Here is a 21,268-nt window from a genome sequence, read left to right as displayed (position 1 = left end):
GTCCGCTGAACTGCTGCTAGTTTTACTCACATGCCTGGAAGATGTCTAGTGCTACAAGCACAGATGATCTCGCTCTCGAAGTGGAATTGAACAATTCAGATTAGCTAGCCGAATGAATAGAAGACCGCTTTGTTTTTAAAAGATATAAATATAAAAAATATAACCGTGGATGTCTGAGGGACAGTGATTCGCCTACATGTTATGAATGCTGGCGTACCATAAATTATAAATTATGAACAGTTCAGTTTGTGCCTTCAACTTGTTGCCCATAGGAAGACGTTTCTTGGATATAACAAAAATGAATATCTTCAGAACAGCTCCAACTGACACAAAACTCATATGGGTGAGTAGAACATGATGTAATAACGTAAAATCAAGGGGCCAATGTAAAAAAAACGGTGTTCCCTTTAAGTTTATTTGAAATTGTTCATGACTGATGTGCATAATACGTTCTTTTGTAAGGTCTTTTTGTGCATAAAATGACTTTAAAGAGGGCAATCAACACTGTTGATAGAAAAACACAGTTTTTCTATCATTTTAGTGAAATAAGCTTGAGTAGACAGCAAAAGCGTTTGTGCAACTTGGGCAGTGATTAGCAAAATTAAAGTTTTTAGTCATTTTTATTCAAAAATAATAGGTATTTTTTATTACATTTTTGGGTTTTAATCTGGTTGGAAGATATAAGATTAACTAATCGTTTGGTTAAACCAACCAATTTAATATGGCAGTGCACTGTATATTGATAAAAGGGCAAACCAATACAAATTGGCCACATTGACCAAAATAGTGGTTAGGTATTATAGCAAATTTAAAAAGCTTATAACAGATATCGAAGCAACAACCACAGGGTTGAAATGCGGAGTTTTACTGCAGACGCACTTTGCAGTAGTAACTGTTCTTTAGAAAGCAATGCTAATAAATACGAATAATATAACAGAGCAATAGGCTGCTCAGATTCTGAATATTATATTGTTTAATCTAACCAAAATTGTTTTAACTACTCTAATCTTAGAGTGAATATAAAACACTCAACTGAGTGGAACTCTCCTACATACTCCCACATCTTGGCTAAATACTGAGGCTATTTAGATGCGTTCCTAAGTTCCGGGCGAGCTGAACCACTTCCAGAAGCAGTCACATTGTAAGGCGGTAGCGAGGCTTCGGACCTCATCGATTTTTTTGAAGCAAGTCTTGATATGGGCTTCGCGCAAACGCCCCCTCCACAACTCGACACAGGCCTCGAGGCCTCAACTCATCTTATAACATCACTACAGAGTGAGTGGGTCCAACCAACAGAAGAAAGCTGAGTCAGAGTTCATCTGATAACATTCTTTAACAGCTGCTTTGAAGAAAAGACAGACTTACAGTGAGATATTTAGTTAGATATCTGTTAGCTGCATTTTAATAAAACCTTTACACAAAATCAATTCATCAGCATTATCAGGGCTTGGGGACAAAAAAAAAAAAAACAAGAAAAAGGTTTAATTGGAGAAATATTTATTGAAATAAATATGGTATGGATACAGATCGATATATATGTCACATAAATACTGAATTTAGGCAGTATTTCTTAGAAAAAACTCCACCCAAATGTTTAAGAATTTGTATTCAACTGGGTCATTTTCAGGAAAACAATTTCAATAGACTCTCCAAAGAAAATCTCCTGTCAGTAAACAGACAGGCAGGTTATGGTCCAAGTTTCTACCACACTTTATGACACTATCTTAGGATTTTACTGTTTTCATGCTGAATCAAGTGTTTACATCTACTGATATATCAATAATACTCAGTCATATAGATTATTGTGAACATGTAATATTTACAGTCTCAAAAAAGGAGCTTCGATTATACAGTGAAAAGATATATTGATATATAAAAATTTAGGATTTCAAGATACATTTCTTATTAAGGATTAAATCCAGTCTTCTACGGTGCTTTTAAAGCCTAACCACACAATACAACTTAGTACTAGTATCTTAGTGGAAAAAGTGAAGGGTGAGTCATGCTAAGTCATAACTATCATCCACAGAGATTTAAACATTATTCTGTACAAGAACTCTATTAGAAATGACAGATATTAAAAGTTAACACCAAAGTCGGCCTGTTTTTACTCTTCTTTAGCAAGCCCACATGACGGCATAAGAAATAGGTTTTAACAGCTGGTTAGAGAAAAAGTGTGACTTTAAGAGTCTCATCTCAGATGGAGGAACTGCTTATAAACTGGACAATAAAACGAGGAAATTCTGAAGGAAAATCTTAGGGTTTCATGATGCGCAGAACACGAAACGTACTTTGAGTTCCACAACTATTCTTAAATTTATCAACACAAACAAACAAAAGACAGCACACAAAATTACATTTAGAGTGTATAAAGTATAGAATGTTATTCTGTAGGGGCATGCACCACCTCAAGATGGCTTGTCACCTTCTTTCTTCAGACGGCTTTGAAAGAGAAAAATAATAAACCACACAATTAACTTTGGATCTACTTAACATTTTTAGTCACAGGTGATTTTAACAAAGCAACATCCAAAACCAAAGTTAAATGTACCCATAAGGTCCAGTTTTCCTTACGCTACATTTAATGGAATTTATCAGGGGGGTTGGAGGTAAGATACAGTGAATGTAAATTAAAGACGCATAAAAATAAATTGAAATGTCATTGTAAAGTTGTCCTTATGGCTCCAGTTAAGGTAACCCCAAAGTGATGTTTTCCCCAAAAGGAACTACGGTCATTACTAAAGAGGCTTTCTTTCTATAGAGAGCCATTTCTAGTCACATTAATTTAATTTGAGAGTAATAAAAAAAGAGTAAAGAATTGACATTGCGAATTAGAGAAAGCTGTATATGTTTAAGTGTTGATTTGTTTTTACTCAATGTTTTCCCATCCAAATAAACAACGAAGATGAACAAAGCATTCATGCAAAAGCCGCTTCCAAGTACCGTAATTTTCGTACTATTAGCCGCACCTGAATATAAGCCGCAGAAGCTAAATTGCATGATTTGTACATATACAAGCCGCACCGGATTATAAGCCGCAGGTTTTTTATGTTTAATGCCCGTCTAATGGCTGTCGTTCTGTCTCGTACCACTCGCGGTAGAAGTCTGCTTCCGGAGGACCTCCGCATTCCCCAAGTACGGCTACCGTACTTGTGTGTTGAAGCAAATGTGACGTCAACATGGTGGATGGTAAAATCCATAGATTTAGGTATTACACTAGTGGCCGTTAGCTGTAAAAGTCCATAGATAGGCCGCATTGTTATATAAGCCACAAGGTCGAAAAATGGGGAAAAGTCGCGGCTTATAGTCCAAATATTACGGTACTGTGTGTATAAACTGTACAACTGATGGATATATGTTTGAGATGGATTGCATTTCTGCAACTTGTGCACATCTTTAGAAAATGTTTTTCTTCCAGTTAAGTTTCCATTAAATGTTTGGAAATTGCACCAAGTGAAGAGTCAACATCTTTAGCATTAACCATCTGTGGCTTAATCACCATGCAAAGGGTGTCAGTGACTGTTCAGCCAGCAGTCCTCTCCATGACTTCCTGGATCATAACAGGACTATAAGACTCCTGTATTACATTTTTCCTTCTTTTTTGGTTTTATGTAATATTCAAATTTCTCGGAATCTGAGTCTCGTTTATAAAAAAAAAAATAAACAAAAACTAATGGATCTATATTTAACACTTCAGTTCCACTTTTTTAAATAAAACTAGTTCAATTAACAACTCAGTTCCAGTTCCTGAGGGGAGGTAACTTGCAACCTTTAGATGTGCCATCAGTCCAACACACCTGAATTAAGTAATTAGACAATTATGACGACTCCACCGCCACCGCTTGATTCAGGTGTGTTGGACCAAGAGCAAATCTAAAAGTAGCAAGAACTGAAAATGTGCAACTGCTTTATTCTCATTAAAGATGTACCGGTTAACTAAATCTTTTAAAATATACATATTTTTAAGGGGTAAAATCAGTTTAAGTATTCTCACCTGTAATAATCTTCCTGACTTGGCAGAGGGCCTCCATGTATGTGATGCCCTTGAAGCCACTGCTGCTCCATTGCCATCCTCTGCAGCTCTGCAGACTGTGCATGCATGGCCTGGAGCTGATGTGAGGCAGACATGTGAGGAATGGGACCCTGAAGCTCTCGCGGATATGCAGCTCCTATAAAAAAAAAATCCAGTTTAAACCAGCACAACAAAGTTTGCAGTAGGGGTTAAGAATACCAACCAAACAGTGGGTGTCGCAGCATCTCATGATCGTGAGGGAGATCAGCGAGTAATGGATTGGGCATCGGGCCAGGGAAGGGAAATCGAGCCAAACGTGGTCCTGTTGCCAGCGGGTCCACCAGAGGATGAGGACTGGATCCTGAAAAAATATCAGATTTGAAATAAGTTTCAAACCTTCAGAGAACTTAGGAGCTAACCACTCCACCTCACCTTGACCAAGGGGGTCCTGCTGGTGGAGGTGCAGGTGGGAGTGAATGTGAGAGTGTTGGTGGTGATGAGGAGTCACGTTGAGCATCTGCAGCCGGGCAGCTGGATCAGTCGCCACAGAAGCCATCCTCTCAGCATGAAGCCGCTCTGCAGTCAGCCTCTCAGCGTAACTCAGCTCAGGGCGCATCTGAGGGCCTGCTAGCGCCAACCTCTCACGCTCCAAGGGGTTCAGCCCGGGATGGAAGGGTGCAAAAGGGTGGGAGGGCCCGGGTATGTGGGGAAGAGCCAGCGCACCGTGTCTAGCAAAGTGCTCCAGGTGGTTGGCTGACGGGTGTAGAGTTTCCAGGTCTGGGGGTTTGACCTCAAAGCCAGGCTTCATTCTCTCACGCAGCTCTCGCTCCCTGAAGTTTCTTAGCTCCCGCTCTCTAAGGCCCGGATCCGTGCTGTATAGGCCAGGCATGTGGTAGGCCAGCAGGGGGTCTCCCGGGCTCAGGGACACGTAGAAAGGATGGTTGCGGTTTGAGGGGGACATGACGTGTGGTCGAGCATAGTCATTAAGGCTTCGCATGGCTGGTGTGTCTGGGCCGATGTAAGGGGGCACGGCCGCTACAGTAGTGGGGGGCTGCTCAAAGGAGGGCCGGCCGTGAACCTGAGCAGTCATCTGCACCTCACTCATGCGACTGTCGTGGGAAGAGCTGGATGCCCTCTGAAGACAAAAAAGGGGAGTCAGAGAAATGTATGATGTTGAAGAGAAAGTATTTTTCAGAACAGATTAAAATGAGTTTTTTTTTTGCTTACAGAGTTTCTATCTGCTTCTCTCTCCCTCTCCCGCTCCCTGTCCTTCTCTCTTTCACGTTCCTGCCGAGCGCTGAGCTCAGCTTCTCTCCTCGACCTTTCTACAGCCTCCTCTCTTTTCTTGGCCAGCTTGGAGGTCGATAGCGGAGTAAAGAAGAGGTCTGTTCTTGCACAAGAGTTGTAGCCACGATCCAAATGTTTTATGAACCTAAAAGAGATGATAAAGGATTTAATCAGCAAAAGACATCAACATGTTCTTACGTAAAACAAAACAAACACCTGCAAAACCCTAACTTTTTTTTACATTTTATGATGCTATAGCAGCAGTTATTTATATATTTGGAGGAATATAATGTGACATGTTTGAAGAAAAAAAATCTGCACTATTTCTCTTGCTTGATAGGAGAACTTTGATCATACCTTGCGGACTGACTGGCATGGCTTGCCATGTTGACAACAGAAGGCTCTGGAGAGGGGCTCCTGGGAGGAGACGGCGGGCTCTCGGGCTCCTCCACCTCATCCAGCGGCTCTTCTTTAATCTGTATTTGTGATGCCCCTGTAGCAGAGCTTGGTGAGGGTCTGGGAGAAAGATGTGGGATGGATGGCTGCAGGTTCGGAACAGGGCCGGCAGCAGATGATGTGAGAGGGAGGGAAACTGGAGGTGCTGTAAGGGGAGAGGTCATGCTTTTCCCAGGGTGGTTCTGAGAAGACATCGGTGGTTGGTATGGAGCTGAATGTGAAGGCAAAGGATGCGACATGAGCTGCAAAGGAGGAGGAGGGGCCCCTGGAGGATGCTGGTTGGGGAGAGTGTTGAGGGGCTTCAGAGCAGGAGGAGGGGGAAGATTAGCAGGCATCTGAGGAAAAGGTGCTGCAGACGGGTGTGGCAACTGTTTGTGGGATGGTGGAATTGGGGTTGTGGGAGGGGGCTTTACTTGGGCGCCAGTGAGTGGTGGGTGTGGGAGCTGAGTATCCCTAAAAAAGGGCACAGAACGGGGAGGGGTCTGCGGTGGTGAGCTGTTTGGCTGCAGGGGCTGTGAGGAGTTGAGAGACGGTGAAAAGTGAAACGTAGAAGCAAGAGGAGGGTCCTGACTGAGTGCTGCTGGTGTCGGCCGTGGACCTGGGACCAGCTGTGACCGGCTTCCTGAGCTGCCTGTGGCTGGTGACTGAGCAGCAGCAGACTGTGTGGAGTCTGGAGAAGATAGACCAGGGCTCTGGGCCGGATCAGCTGAGGCAATGACTTGTGAAGGTTGATTGGCGATGGGAGGGTCCTGAGAGGAGAGACCTTGAGATACCGATGAGTCAGATGGCACAGTGGCTGAAGCGCAAGCCTCTGGTGGAGCCCCGTTGGGCTGGGCAGAGGAGTCTGAGTCGCTCTCATTGCCCTGCTGAGGACTAGGTATGCTTGGAGAGGAACTGCGGTTGTCCTGATCGATGTCTTTGGTGTCACTGCCATCATCGTGAGCGCTGCGACTCTCTGAGGAGCTTTCTTCCTCTGCCTCACCTTCTGAACGTGAGCCGCCTTGTGGATCCTTAAAGAACAAACGAACCTGGTTTATTTTGAACTGTCAGAACAAAACTTCAAAACAAAGAGTCCATGTAAGGTTAAAATGAAACAGATAACTGGTGCTTAGATTTTCTGACTTTTCACTGGAGTCAGCATCGTGACCCACTGGTTGTCTCTGCTTCAATGTTTTCTGTATAGTTATCCTCAGTCTTTAAACCGACAGCAAATTCCTTTTTTTCTCTCTTTTATTGTAAATCAAAGTGATGAGAAAAAGGGAAACAATAGATCTATCATTGATTGTCTAAACCAATTATAAATATAACAATGCAATAAAGAGGGTAGAAGGTTATTTCACCAGTGACAGCCGGTTTGAATTTAACATGAAGAAACTGTCATTTTATCATTATTATTGAAATTATCAATAATTAGTGTAAACATATTACATATAATCTTGTGTCATTATATCAAGCTTGATAGAAAGTTGTATTATAATGTAGTATGCGTTGGTATACAGGCAGTGCTCAACAGCGCCCCTATTGGTGGAATTACTTAAAGCTCCTGTAAAGGTATAAGAACAGAACAGTTCTTAACAGAAGAAGGTCTGAGGTCAATGATGCGTATAAATCAAAGTCTGGCATGCACCATCTACAATTAATCAGTATGAAAGCCTTTTAGAAAGCTTCATGATAACTCCATGAGCGGGGAATATTTCTTAAAGGAAACTACCACACTAAGCGGAGAGTGTTAGAGAGCTGTTATTATAAAAACAATGGAAGTAAATGTCAAAGAACAAAGGGATCTGTGGTTGGAAAATTTTATATCCGGTTTTGAACCCTTGGATTTCGAATCCCTGGATTTCCTGCTAAAACACAGTGTTTTAGCAGGAAATCCTTGTAAGCCTTAATGACATGTGGTCTCACATCTGGTAGGTTTACTTGCGTCCGTCCTTTTACCTGAATCTTTGGCCTTTTAGGTGTCATCTTTTCGGGTTCATCAGGCTCTACAGCAGGAATTTCCCGCACGCGTTTTGCAGTCTTTGGCACCGTTACCTCCTCTTTTATCTTCTATAGAAAAAGCAAAATTACAGGATTAAACTAGTCCTATTAAAGAGCCTGTGAGCAAATCACTATGACTAAAATGTCCCTTCTCAAACAAATAAAGTGTCTAAAAGACCTGGATCTATAACAGTTTGACAAAAGAGCACATAAATATTCCTTTATTTACATGTTTAAATGATGCCATATGGGGTTATTTGATTTTTGGTTATATGCTGCTTACCTTGTTCCCTTTCTTTGTGGAGTCATTTTTATGATCTGCAGAGCATCTTAATGAAATTGAGATTCCTCCAGTTGGGAAATTGTGGTTACTGTGCTGTGAATCCTCTGTGCTTGGTGAGCCTGTGAACCTCCTGAGGCCACTTCTTAATGATGACATCTGCTTTAAAATGCAGCCAACATCATAATTGTTTAAAAAAACAATTGTAACTAAATAATCAATCTTTAATCTAACTTGTCTTTTGTTCCATTTGCGAGTTAACATGAAGATGAAAGCTTACAGGTGCTCTGCTCTGCCGAGTCCTCATTCCATGCTTGTTGTTCACCTCTTCTTCCGCTTTGACAGGTTTGAACATAAATGAAGCGCTTGCAGATTTAGAAGCAGGTGGCAGGCAACCATGTTTGTTTTCATACACGCGGCAAGTCGTGCAGAGCAGAGAGTTGTCTCTCCCGACCTGGTGCCAATCCTTGGAAGCTGTTAAATAAACAATGGCTTTAGAGGCAGGTTTCAGGCGCTGCTTAAAGCTCTTCACTCTGTAATAAAACCTACTGGTTGTTCCACAGTGACTGCAGCTCTTTGCTTCCTGTTCGCTGTCTTCGCTGTCGACATAATCTTCACTGGCAGAGCTGGCTTCAACTACAGCGGATAAACAAAACAACAAAACAAAACAAGTGACTAACTTGAAAAAAAATTGATCAGATGTGTATATGTCTACATAAAAGACAGCATCAGCTAAAGAATTAGTAAGATTACAAAATGCATCCCTTATAGACTGAAAAACATAGGGCTTTATATAATAAAAAACATATGAACTACTCTTTATCCAGGGTAGGATGCCAATACAAAAAGCAACTTTCATTTGTCTAACAAATATGAAGTTACGGGGATTTTTCCCTTCTCTGAACACGCTCAGACAAGAGATTTAAACAAATAATCAACTCTGATTCAATTCAGATTAATTATTTATCAAAATAAAATGAGTCCCATCTGATTATTTGATAGCTTCTGCTTAGATGTATTTTCTTTTAGTCTTCTAATGTTACTGCTGTCCACCAGAGGATGTTGCAGTTCCTTTTTAAGCATAGCCTAACAGGTATTTTGAAGAGAAGCAATAAAAAATGAGGTTTGCACATTGTGTAGGGCGGGGGTTGTTTTTTCTTATTCTACATTACACCTTTTTGGTCTTTGTTGTTTTGTCTTGTTGCTAATAAAGCTGTTTTTTTTTCTTTTCTCCATGTCGGAGGTGATGTTTCAACATGGACAGAAAGTGACTACAAACTGCCGCAGCAATGCTGTGGTTTATTGGGTAAAAAAAACCCAAAAAAAACACTCAGACCCTCTGTTGGTTCTGCTTTACACACCGGCCTTGTGAGAATCCTTCCTAACCTGCCAACTTCTCTCCTGCTATTAAAGCTGACTCTCTGCCTGCTGGTGAGTCAGAGGCGCGTGTGTCCTCCTGTCTGCAGGCGCTCAGGGTATGTCAATGACATGAAGGGTGTGCGGTCCACCTTTCTAACATATATATGTGCAAATAAGGAGCTAATTGTGTTTAAAAACAAGGTTTCTGTGGCTGGCTAAAATTTAGTGTATCTGTCTAATATCAATGGGATTTTGACAACTTTCAGTGTAACCAGCGCTTGCACTCGAATCACTGGACAGAACCCTGGGGAGGGAGCACAGATGTCTGTAAAAGGGCTGATATGCTTATAAAAATGAGCCTGAATTTCAGTGTAGGGAAACACATTTGATTGTAGAGAACCGCTCCACTAAAATTCGCTCTCGAGAACCCTGCCAGAGAGGAGGCAGGTTAGAACAAAAAAAAACGAACCGATCCAGAGTCCGATCCGGAATTTTTGATATTCATTTATGGAGATGAGGATGAACAACACATAAAAAACACACATTATGCTCATTATGATCGTTACACTGTTCTGTATGTAAATATGAACACTTCTCACCTAAACAGCACCCATTTAACCACTGGTCTGGAAGCGCTACTAGTCTCTACCAGCATTGAATGCTAGATTAGTTTAAATACAGAGTTACATTACCAACTATCCACATCATTGAAACAGAGTCACAAAACTAATGAGTACGTTCACAAAGTACGTTCTTGACAAGAACACAGGAAAGTATGGACTCTGGGAGAACGGGAAAATGCAGAAAACTCTGGGTAATTTGGAACAGTAGTGTACTTGTGACATCACCACATTCAAAGTGTCGGGAGCTGCATTTCACTTCTTGTTATTAATAGTCTCTAGATAATAATAAATTGTAACTTTTTTCATTTAGTGGTGGGATAATGATTAATACAGTCAGGTAAACAAAAATCAAATGAACGTTTTTCCAAATAAAGCAAACCAGAACCAGTGGTTCATCAAAAACGGCTATGCCCAGGAGAGCTGCTGCAGACGGGCTAACTTTAGCCTTGGCTGCAGTTAGACTCGGAGGTCCACTGGTTGCCACGGCCCTCTCAACATTTGAACTTTTTTTTTTTATTACGCACTAAATCAGTAAATAGGCCATATAGTGAAGCTTAAAAGTTTAATGTGCTCGCCTCAAATGATCTTAAAAAAAAATGCTTTTGTAGAACATCAACAGCAGATAAGTGAATTTTTAACCTAATAACCTGAGCTGTGTGACCACTCCATTAGAAGCTGCTGCTGTGGTGCATGCTGGGACAACTGTCAGTTGTCAGGGGCGAGAACAACATCTGGGGATTTTTTCCGCTCTCTGTCTTGTGTTCTTCTGAATTGGAACAGTACTAGGGCTGAGGCTGATGACGTTTCATGAGCACATGAGAACGCACAAGTACACATATTGAGAAACGGCCATTGTGTTAGTTAGCATGATACTACCACCACAATAGAGTTTTGAACACTACCTACCAAGGGTGTCCCAATAGTTTATAATTGTTTTTAATTTTTGATACGATACCGATGTTGACCAGATATGATATTAGTACGAATCAACATACTTTCATTACTTATTTTCTAGTGTGGGATGATTAATAAAAGAAAAATAGTTAGGAGAACAATTAACCCATGTGTTATTAACCACAGATTAACTTTAAACAGAAGCAGGGTGTTCATACCAGCATGGTCATTATTTTACATTTTTGATGCAGGCCGATATGGAAGCAATATCTGATATCAATATTGGATCAGGACATCCCAACTGTATATATGTATATAACCCTGACCTGAATAATTTCGAGATGGAGGGCTGACAGTAGCTGCTGTGGATCGAGTCTTTGCTTTGCGAGAGGACGGCTGCCGACGTTGCTGACGATAAGCTCTGGTTCCAGCAGCCTCTGGGGTTTTCTTCCAGTGGTAATAAAATGTGATCAGTTCTCCCTGATGACAACACAGATTTATTTAATCGTGTCTGTTAATTCCATATCAATAATTAAAGAGAAAATATCTAACAAATTAAATAAAACAACAGTTGCTTACAGTCTTTTTGCTGGGCAGAAAGTCTTTCCGGATGCGAAAAAAATTCTTTCCATATTGCCTTAGACCTTTGATGAAGCGTTTCTGTAAGATCAACATGAACAAATCAGAGTAAGCAGTTCTATAAATAAACACTACAGTCTCTACTTGCTATATAACCTGAACTGAAATCAAATTCAAAATTATAATAATTATTGCAATGATCCATATCAGGACCTATATCTTTCTCTATTGCCTGTGTTGATATCAATGGTTCAATGTCTAATGAAACTGATCTTATTCCTGTAACTTTATTAAATTTTTGTCTAGTAGTCGTCTGAAAAATCAAGGTCTTAAGCTCATTAATAGTCACTTAAAGGAATTTTCTTAGCTGATTTGCAGCATTCAGAATTGTTTTGTTGAGCACATCTCCAGCAGAGCTCACAATTTAATAGCTAAAGTTAATATAATGATGCTCAACATATTCATTATTTTTAAAACATATATCAAATTACTTGTTCCCACTGCTAAAGAAAGTACAAAATAAATTCTAAAGGACAACTGTAGAACTGATCCGTTTGGAAGAGTTTTCTCACCACGTCATCTTCTGACCAACATTTTTCAATCAGTTTTGGTAGTGGCCTCTTGACCAGACGCTGCAGAGCTTTGGCTGCGTCGTAATGGCTTGCATGAAGCTAAAATGAAATGGGTAAAAAATATCAACTTGTTTTGAATAATAGCGCTGAAATTATGTTATTTCTTCAAGATTACATAGTTCAGGTTTTGCTGCGCACCATGTTGAGAGCGTTAAGTGTGGTGTCATCACGGGAAGCTGCCAGACATCCATCCTCTGTGGATCCACCATCACACATCCCTGCAAATGCTGCCATGCTCCTAAAACAATCACAATTATATTACTCATAATAGCAATAGAGTAATAGTAATGTAGCATTTAGATACTATCATGAAAAAATATTTTAAAAAGCACGGAATGGCCTTAATCTTACTCAATTTACAACCATTTGCATAGCTGCTTAGATCAGCTAAATATATAAATATAGTAAGGTAAATAAAGTAAAAGCAAAGAAAAAGGACTGAGTAACACATTACCTTAAAAAATCTAAAAGGTCAAAATCATTACATATGATTATGGCTTACTAATTCAGTTTAAAACTTACTGTGGTCTAGAAAAAATATTCAAGTTACCAAAATGACATTTATTAAAAAGCAAATAAATGTCTGCCTCCAAGACAGTGACGGACCTGGCTGCTCTAAGGTACATAAGAAGGTCACAGTCATTAACTCCAGGTGTCCACATGAGCTCCTCATTCTCCGTCTGGGTCTGTGCACCAGATGAAGGCCGCTGCTGTAGCTCTGGGAGCTTCGCCTGAAGGAAAAACAGATAAACAACAAAGTATTATATTGTGAAGATGCAGATAAGGGGAAATAGATCGAGCGAAACAGAAGACAATCTTAGGCTTCTTTCTTGCCCTAACCAGTTAGGGCAAGAAAGAAGCTTCAAACGTGGAGAGATGTTCCCCTTTAACAGGACAACGGCTCTACATTTATAAACAGAGCTACAACGTAAGACAGAAAGAGCAAGCCGATGTCTGGACCCAAATCAAGTTTAAAATCTGTAACAATACTTGAGCACTGATACTCAAATATTCTTCCTCACCCATCGCGGGCAGCCTTTCCCCTTTCCCCCCAAGCTCTGGTCCTCTACCAGAGGCCTGGAAGCTTGAGGGTTCTCCGCAGTACCTTTCCTGTTCCTAAAACTGCAATCTTCTGGACCAAGATGTCTGATGTTTTTCCAGGGATCTGCTGTAACCACTCTACAAGTTTGGGGGTCACTGCCCTGAGTGCCCCAATGACCACGGTCACCACTGATGCCTTTACCTTCCAGGTTTTCTCCAGCTCTTCTCTGGGCCCCTGGTATTTCTCTAGTCTTTCATGTTCTTTTTTCCTGATCTTGCAGTCACTTGGTATTGCTATGTCAACCACAAAGGCTTTTTTCTACTTTTTGTCCACCACCAGAATGTCCGGTTGGTTTGCCATTACCATTCGGTCCGTCTGTATCTGGAAGTCCCACAGGATCTTGGTCATTCTCTACCATCTTTGGAGGTGTTTCCTACTTTGACCTTGGGGTTTCCAGCCCATACTCTGCACAGATGTTCCTGTATACTATTCCAGCCACTTGGTTATGGCGCTCCATGTAAGCTTTCCCTGCCAGCATCTTACACCCTGGGACCTCTTTGCAAAGTCTGCACTTGGGGTCTTGTCTGGTGTGGAAGATCTGGGGCATCTATTGCTCTGGTGCTTAGGGCCTGCTCCTGTGCAGCCATGATGAGTGCCTCTGTGCTGTCCTTTAGTTCGGCTTTGTCTAGCGATTGGTAGGATAGGATTTGTGTATATATTTTAATATTGAAAACCTGGGAAGTATTCTAAATTCCATTGGGATTTAAGATGTAATGTGTTCCATATAAGAAAATGTGATCCATATTGGTTGTATTTCTTTGCTAAAATTGTATAATAAAAAGTTGACCAGAAGTGACGCAGAGATTGAAGTCTGGGGAAATTCATTATACCATCATTCATTAACTGTTCAGGTAGACCCCAGGTTGTGCAAAAACAATGTTAATCTAATAATAATGCGCACTGCTGCTTGGTTTCAGGAATACTGCAACACCAGACATCGGTCTGCAATACTTTTCTGGGAAGAAGAAAATTGATAAAGCCAAGGTAGCATGCAGCTGGGCAGAATTAAGTATAATCATTTTAAAAGATCAGTTCCAAAAGCCAATAATGTTTATTTTATCCGAACAAAACAATAGAAGCTTCAGCAGAAACCAGCTTTGCTCATAGTCTGTGTTATACAAATGTCACCAATTATTTCACTGATTTGTGCAATTATAGGCTATGAACGTAGATATTTTATATTCTCTTCGAAAAAAAAAATGCACTTTTAAGGGCTTATTTGAATAACATCCCTTCTATGCATTTTATTATTGAATAATGAATAAAAACACATGATAAGACAGAAACATAAATGCATAGTGCATACTGAAATAAACAAGCACTGCTCTGCTTCACCTGCACCCTAAACTTGGGCTTGCTTTGTCTCTCTTTCAGATAGTGACTGAATTTTTTTGTGAAAACCTCCAAGTCTGTGTTGCCAGCACTGTAGAAGGAACCAGTTTTAACGTCATAAAAGCATTCAACAAAATTGCAAAAATAATAAAAAAATAGAAAGTGCTTTTTTTTCAGGGATATTTTGTAGCCTAGTAAACTAGCCCCACTCGCCAGAGGCCAAAATCATTTTTGCCTGCGAGTTTGGTCTAGCCTCGATCAATGCCCCAGGCCCTAGAACTGGTGGGCCAATCACAACACAGAGATGAGTTCTGAATGTCTGGATTTTGAGGGCGTGACGACAAAGCTGTGCCACGCTGGAGAAAGCACAACAAGGAAGATGGCAACAACTATTGAACAGTAGCATGCACTATGCCAGTAGTAGATTTCAATGGAGCACTCCATTAAAAGTCCTCTTTTCTATTGCGTTGTTCAATAAAAGTATGTTTAAAGATCATCTGAGGTGAGAATATTATACTGTAAAGCGTCACTATATGGTCCATTTACCTATTTAATGTGTAAATAAAAAACAATTTCCAAGTTAAGAGGACCGCGGCAATCAGCAGACCTCTGGGGCTAACAGCAGCCAGGGCTAACCGCAGCCTGTCTGTAGCGGCCCTCTCTCGGCATAGTTGTGTGTTAAGGACCGCTGGCTCTGATGGCGATTTTTGACTCAGCTTTGGAATCAGTTTTGGAAGGATTAAACTTGGGGTTTTCGTTGAAACGAGAGCAGGAAGAGGCTCTACGCCCATTCATTTTTAAGAAGGACAAATTTGCCGTTTTACCAGCAGGCTTTTTGTTTGCACCCCCACCAGCTTTCTGTCTCGCTTCCTATGTCACAGTCAGTGCACTTATTGGTCAGAGCGCTGGCCAATAGGCACAGACATGGTTTGAAAAACAACAGGTTGTTCTCAACAACAATCTTCCGATGTCTCATTCATCGGGGCCAGACTAAATTACACATTTAATCTCACATTTAGTCTGGTTAGATATTGTGAGCATATTGTTCAAAAAAATTCTCATCACAATGACAATCTGATATTCATATACATGGATCTGAAATTAGAAAAGAGTGTCACTACTACTGCAATTTAAGTAATTATAAAGAGCATCTAAATTGGGAGTTATATTTACCTGATGACTTGGTCCCACTCTTATTTCACCCTGTGTGCTGTTCAAGCTCCTGAAATAAAAAAGAAAAAAACAAATAAAATGTATAAAAGCGTTTCAGAGTACATAAGACTTTCTTTAATGGTTATCTCATCTATTTACAGTACAGACGCATATACAGTATGCAGTCAGACAGAGTAACCTACGCCTCCTGTATCATCTGAGGCTTCCCTCCCTTCCCCTGCACTGATTTCAGCAACAGATCATCATCCCGCCCCTCCTCCTCTGTGATCCAATCTCAGTTCACAGTTTCTTCTATTACATGAATGAAATCCGACTCCACAGCGGCTGCAAAACACTGTCAATCAATCACGCTTAAGCTGCTAATTTTTACGGTCACCATTACGAGAACAGCCTGTGCCGTTCCGCAGATCTTAACAGGTTGGCAGTCTGCGTGTACCTGTCAAATAACAAAACAGCAGCTAATATGTACAATCAGTAATACACGTAAAGGTTAGCACACATAAGACGTTAATGTACATTAGCAACAACCCGCTAAGATACCCGCTTAACCTCAAGGTGAATCAAACAGCGGGTGCATAAAATGTTTTAATAAGTGTTTTTTATTTTTATGACAGAATAATTCAAAGCACGCACGGGGAAATAAGTGTTAGTCACATTAAAGTGAACAGAGAGAGAGGCGTTTTCCCAGCGGGAGCCGCTAGCTGCTAACGAGGTAACATCTAGCTTGTTAGCCACACACGAACTTCGTGACCACTGACACCCAGGCTATTAAACACCGACGGCCCTCGAAGTAACGCCGCCGGACAAGGGAATGCGCGTTTAACACGCACAGATTTTTAAACGCAACGCAGATGACAAGTTAACGAAGTTACCTGCGGGGACTGAACAGGTCGTCCATGTCGACGGATGTTTGGTTGGTCGTGGCTTGTTGACACTACGCAGCACTGTGGGCGAGACGCGCGGGCGCGCACACACACAAACACACACACACATACATGTATACACGCGCACCAACTGTGCGATCCCTATTACATGGCTATTCAAAATGGAGGCGATGTAGTGTAGAGGCTCGCTCTATTTTTTTTTCCAGTGTAGTGACCTCAGCAGCCACAGAGCGTTCACATCTTATCTGGATGTTCAGAACTGAGCATGTGCCGCAGACATGCTGGGCTTCATCGCCACTTTCCTGCTGCTGTTGCTGCGCAGTCAGCCATTAATCTGAACGGTTTATCATACTCTGCGGGGCTGCTGCTTGCAGTTTTTAACACTGTTATGTAACACAGTCCCCATTAGGCCCTTGCTCCTAATAGAATATCTTATGCTAGCTAAACATTTTATTTAACTCATCTAATGATATAATACTTTGTCTTTTTTTTTTTTCCAAATATAAAAGAGTAAGGAAAACAATAATAAAAAAATTGAAAAATACCTTTTTTTTTATATGACCAAAAATGGAACAGGGGGAATACAATATTCTAATAGTAGCCTACTGGTCCCTTCTACAGCTCTTTGAAATAAAAAAGTTTTATTTAAAAAATGCATTTACCTCATACACATCATTTTGTAAACAGAGTGTGTACAAAACAATATTTTGTTTTGCACAGCTCTCATGACATTTCCATTTCTTAACCCCTAGAACCCTACGGACCCACCAGTGGGTCCAGCTGCTAAGTGACCTCGTAATTTTAACAAACCCCCAGTATTGATGTAAAAAACACATTTGGCACAGTTTGGTGACATTTTTGGATAAATGTGCCAAAATGGCCTCTCCGCCTAAGAAATTTCTCACTAATACCATTCTAAAATAAATATGATTCATCTGATTGAGTCCACATTTGGTATATTTTTACACAGCATTTAGATTTAAAAGTCTGTACTACTTTTTTGTGCTATAAATAATATTTTGGTAGTGTTTTGCAATGTTTATTTCAAAGAAAATTTGGGCGAGGTTCAAAAAATGCAAAATATTTTGTATTTTGTCCCTAATATTTCAGGCAGGGTCAAAGCTACAATGGTGCTGACCTTAGAAAACCATTCTATGACATCTTACCTTTACATAGGTACCAACGGTTTCTTCTTAAATCTAAGAGCTGTGAGGCTATAAGTGATTTACTTTTGTGTGTTTTTGTCAGGCAGAAATTTATTTATTCCCCCTGAGGGTGTAAGAGCGAGGTTTAAAGTGCAACAGTGATCAAATGTAAACAGTGTGGAAAAAAAAAAAAACATGGTGCAAAAAAGCTCAATGATGTGGAAGTTCAGAGCATTAAATATATATGGTGCAATTTTGCAGTGTTTTGGTTTGGTGTTGTCAGCTGGATGCCAGAGGCGTAGCCAGAAATTTTTTATAAGGGTGGCCAGGCAATAACAAATGTACACTGTGGGGTGGCTGAAAGTAGATAGACACCAAAACTTCATGGTCAATCTACACTGTTCCAACAGGAAAATTAACGAGCAAAACATCCATATTTTGTAAATAAAGAAAAACTATACTTTCCCACAGGCTTTGCTAACAAAAAGACAAATATATTGAAACATCCGTGCTTTCTAAATAAAAGGTATAGTGAATAACATTCTTTCAGGTTTGAGTTTTGGGTGAACATCTTTTCCATTGTCATTACTTACCTACATTTATCAGTAATCATTCTGCATAAGATTGATATTTACAAGTACTAATATCTACGTAAATTGATTATTTAATACGTTTTTATTAAAATTGTTATTTATCACTGATTTCTCTGAAGACTCCTAGATGACTTGCAGAGACATTTTCTCTTTACCCCTTAAAACACAAAATCTATTTCTGGTTGAATTCACTACTTATTGTCTTTAATGATAATATATTGATGTGCATAATTAACCACATTGTTTTGTTGTCAAGTAATTGTAAATGTATGAAAAATTTAAATGTTTAGAATATTCCACTTGAGAGTATTACTGTTGCCACCATCTGTATTAGGAGGAAATAAATGGTAGGGTGGCCACAGGGGGGGCCAATGATTGGCTAAGGGTGGCCATTGCCACCCCTGGCCCCCCATCTAGCTCCGCCCCTGTTTGATGCAGAGTCTGACATGATTTAGTTTTTTCGACAGTTCAGCTGTCTGATGGCGGTGGGGAAGAAGCTGTTTCGGAATCTGCTGCACCTGCATCGAATGCTGCGAAGAGGGCAGAAGGCAGAACACTCCATATACAATTAACATATCACATCATCATGATAATGATGCATACTTAACCATAATTAACATTGCAAATAATAAATTAACATACCCTATATGTCAATTTTGGGAAAATAAATTTTATGGCATTGCATTACACTACATAGTAAAGCGCTATAAAGGGGGGTGGGTCACTTTTTATTTGATAAACTAAAACAATATTTAGCTCCAATTAATGGATTTTTTCAGAAGTAGAAAGGGAATCAGTCCATTTAATATATCAGATGTTTTGCCTGGTTAGAGCTCAAATGGATTATTTTTCACAGAGCAGGGATTCTTTAGAACACAGTTTTGCAATTATAAGACACTAGGATAGCCTGCAAAAAATGGCATTTGTGCTTTCTTTGGATAACATTGTCGAGACAAATAGGAATACTTCTGTCAAAATCAATAATCGATGTGGAAGCTTTTTACTTTTGTATTTCTTATTTTTCCCCAAATTTTTTTTCGGCAGAATTGTCTTTGTTGTCTTCGATACTTTGAAATTGGCAAATATCTACAAATAGTTATCTTTAAAACCAGCAACCTTCCTACGTAATGATATTGACATGCATGACCTTGCAAAACAATAAGTACACCTTAGTGATTTTATTTTTTTACAATCATTCACAATTTTAACCAAAAACTGCATTTCATGAGATACAGCGTCACTGAACAGGTGCAACAGTGAAGAGTAAAAATGTTTTCCAAATACAATTTTCAACACTTTTGTATGACAGTACTTTGTAGGACCATAGTTTGCTGCAATTAGAGCATGAAATATTTTACATGTCTCAAAGGTTTCTACTAGGTCAGTCAGGGGGGTTCTTTCTCACAGACTTTGTATTAGGTTAAATCTTTGACTAAACTTTTTCTGACACATAAAGATGGCTTATCCAAACCATTTCAACATAGCTCTGGCTTTATATTTAGGCTTGTTCTACTGCTAGAAGGTAAACCTCTCCCCACAAACTGCTGCCAACTTCTTTCCTTTTGCAAAAAAAACAGACAAAACAACGGCACAGCATGATGTTGCCATCATCATGTTGAGCAGCAATGCTGTATTTTGTTAGTTGCCCATCTCAAATAGTGTTTTGCATCTAGATATTATAGTTACATTCTGGTTTCATCTAAGCAGCGCAGAATTCTATATTCACGGAAGGCACAACTAAAAGTTATTAACAAATCTTAACTTTAACAGCATGTGCAGTTTTTTAATGTATGCTCCTATTATAACAGTTGTAATTTCTCTTCCTTGTCACCCTGCAGGTCCTGACAAACAGGAAAAATAAGCCTGACTGGAAACACCCAAACACCCATTGTGTTTCGTAAGAGTGTTTTTTGTATTTTTTGTATTTTTTTTAACAAAGTCCTCACATGGTACGGGATGATATATATATATAGTGCTCTATCCATACATTAACACACATTGTGGCTTAAGAGTTGTATAGTGACTGCTACCATTTCCATAAGCAAGGACATTTCTCCTCATTGTTGTCCTTTTCTTTGTCCAGCAGAGGATCCCATTGGATCAATTCAGCAGAGATCTCTACTTTTACACTCCCTGATGCATCCAGCTGCCTGCAGTTTTGAAACAAGATGCTGCTTCGCTAAAAAATGTGAAAAACAGCAGTGTGTTAAATCATGTTTTTTTTGTGCTTTATTTCATTTGGAAAAGAAAAAAAGATTATAGCACTGAAAAGCTATAATTAATAAGCCCTTAAAGACTTTAAATAAACCTCTTAAGAGATTGCTTTCTTTAAACCAATTTTTCTGTTTTATAAAATTAGTGCAGAATACTCAGTGTGAATGACCTGTCTGCTTAAAGACATATGGACAATTATTGCATACAAAAGATTAATGGTCAACTAATGGACTGGAAAACAATCTTGGACCACTGTTCCTCCCTTGTGTTGCTTGGTTGTAGTCAACTAGTCAAGGCAGTCAGTTGGTTTTCCTTCGATAAAAAAAACTTTGAACTAATCTGACTGTATGATCAGGTTGCATTGTCTTTGTAAACCGCTTTGAGATGACACGTGTCTTGAATTGGCACTATATGAATAAACAGAATTTAATTGAATTGGTTGTTTGACTGTCTGTGTTTGTTTTGTTTTATTTAGTTATTCTACTATCCACAACAGATCTCCACCTTTTCCAAACAGTATAAAGCCAAACATGTCATCCCAGTAATGAAATCATTATTTATCTTTTTAGGCTGAAGAGGGTTATATAAGGGCATCTTTTTAAACAGTTGATAGATGTAATGCAACAATTGCTCAACTTAATTCATTGACACTTTCATCTCATAAAAGAAACTTTCTCTGTGGTAGGGTGAGTTAAATATGCATCTGTGACATGAGAAACTTGG

General features: G+C 39.7%; 1 protein-coding gene and 1 long non-coding RNA gene across 3 annotated transcripts; one reads left to right on the top strand and one right to left on the bottom strand.

The window, feature by feature from the left end:
• Positions 1 to 1,480: 1,480 nt before the first annotated feature.
• Positions 1,481 to 16,772, bottom strand: rereb (arginine-glutamic acid dipeptide (RE) repeats b). 2 transcript variants are annotated; one of them, XM_038287828.1, is made up of 17 exons: positions 16,582 to 16,772; positions 15,710 to 15,758; positions 12,709 to 12,833; positions 12,241 to 12,340; positions 12,043 to 12,141; positions 11,471 to 11,551; positions 11,218 to 11,371; positions 8,565 to 8,651; positions 8,296 to 8,489; positions 8,019 to 8,177; positions 7,694 to 7,804; positions 5,657 to 6,765; positions 5,240 to 5,444; positions 4,445 to 5,147; positions 4,236 to 4,373; positions 3,995 to 4,169; positions 1,481 to 2,442 (listed from the first exon to the last, which is right to left on the bottom strand). In XM_038287828.1, the coding sequence occupies exons 1-17, from the start codon at positions 16,605 to 16,607 to the stop codon at positions 2,409 to 2,411; spliced, it is 3,549 nt and encodes a 1,182-aa protein (XP_038143756.1). In that variant the 5' UTR covers positions 16,608 to 16,772; the 3' UTR covers positions 1,481 to 2,408. The 2 variants fall into 2 exon arrangements, with proteins under 2 accessions (XP_038143756.1, XP_038143763.1); XM_038287835.1 differs by having other exon boundaries at positions 8,019 to 8,174.
• Positions 16,228 to 20,960, top strand: LOC119785291. The gene is made up of 3 exons (XR_005281026.1): positions 16,228 to 16,421; positions 20,170 to 20,228; positions 20,418 to 20,960. It is a non-coding gene; the product is annotated as an uncharacterized LOC119785291 (long non-coding RNA).
• The last annotated feature ends 308 nt before the right edge of the window (positions 20,961 to 21,268 follow it).

Source organism: Cyprinodon tularosa, unplaced genomic scaffold (assembly GCF_016077235.1).
Source record: "Cyprinodon tularosa strain WSP-4 unplaced genomic scaffold, ASM1607723v1 ctg1064, whole genome shotgun sequence".
NCBI classification, from domain to species: Eukaryota; Metazoa; Chordata; class Actinopteri; order Cyprinodontiformes; family Cyprinodontidae; genus Cyprinodon; species Cyprinodon tularosa.
This window is presented reverse-complemented; position numbering and strand designations above follow the sequence as displayed.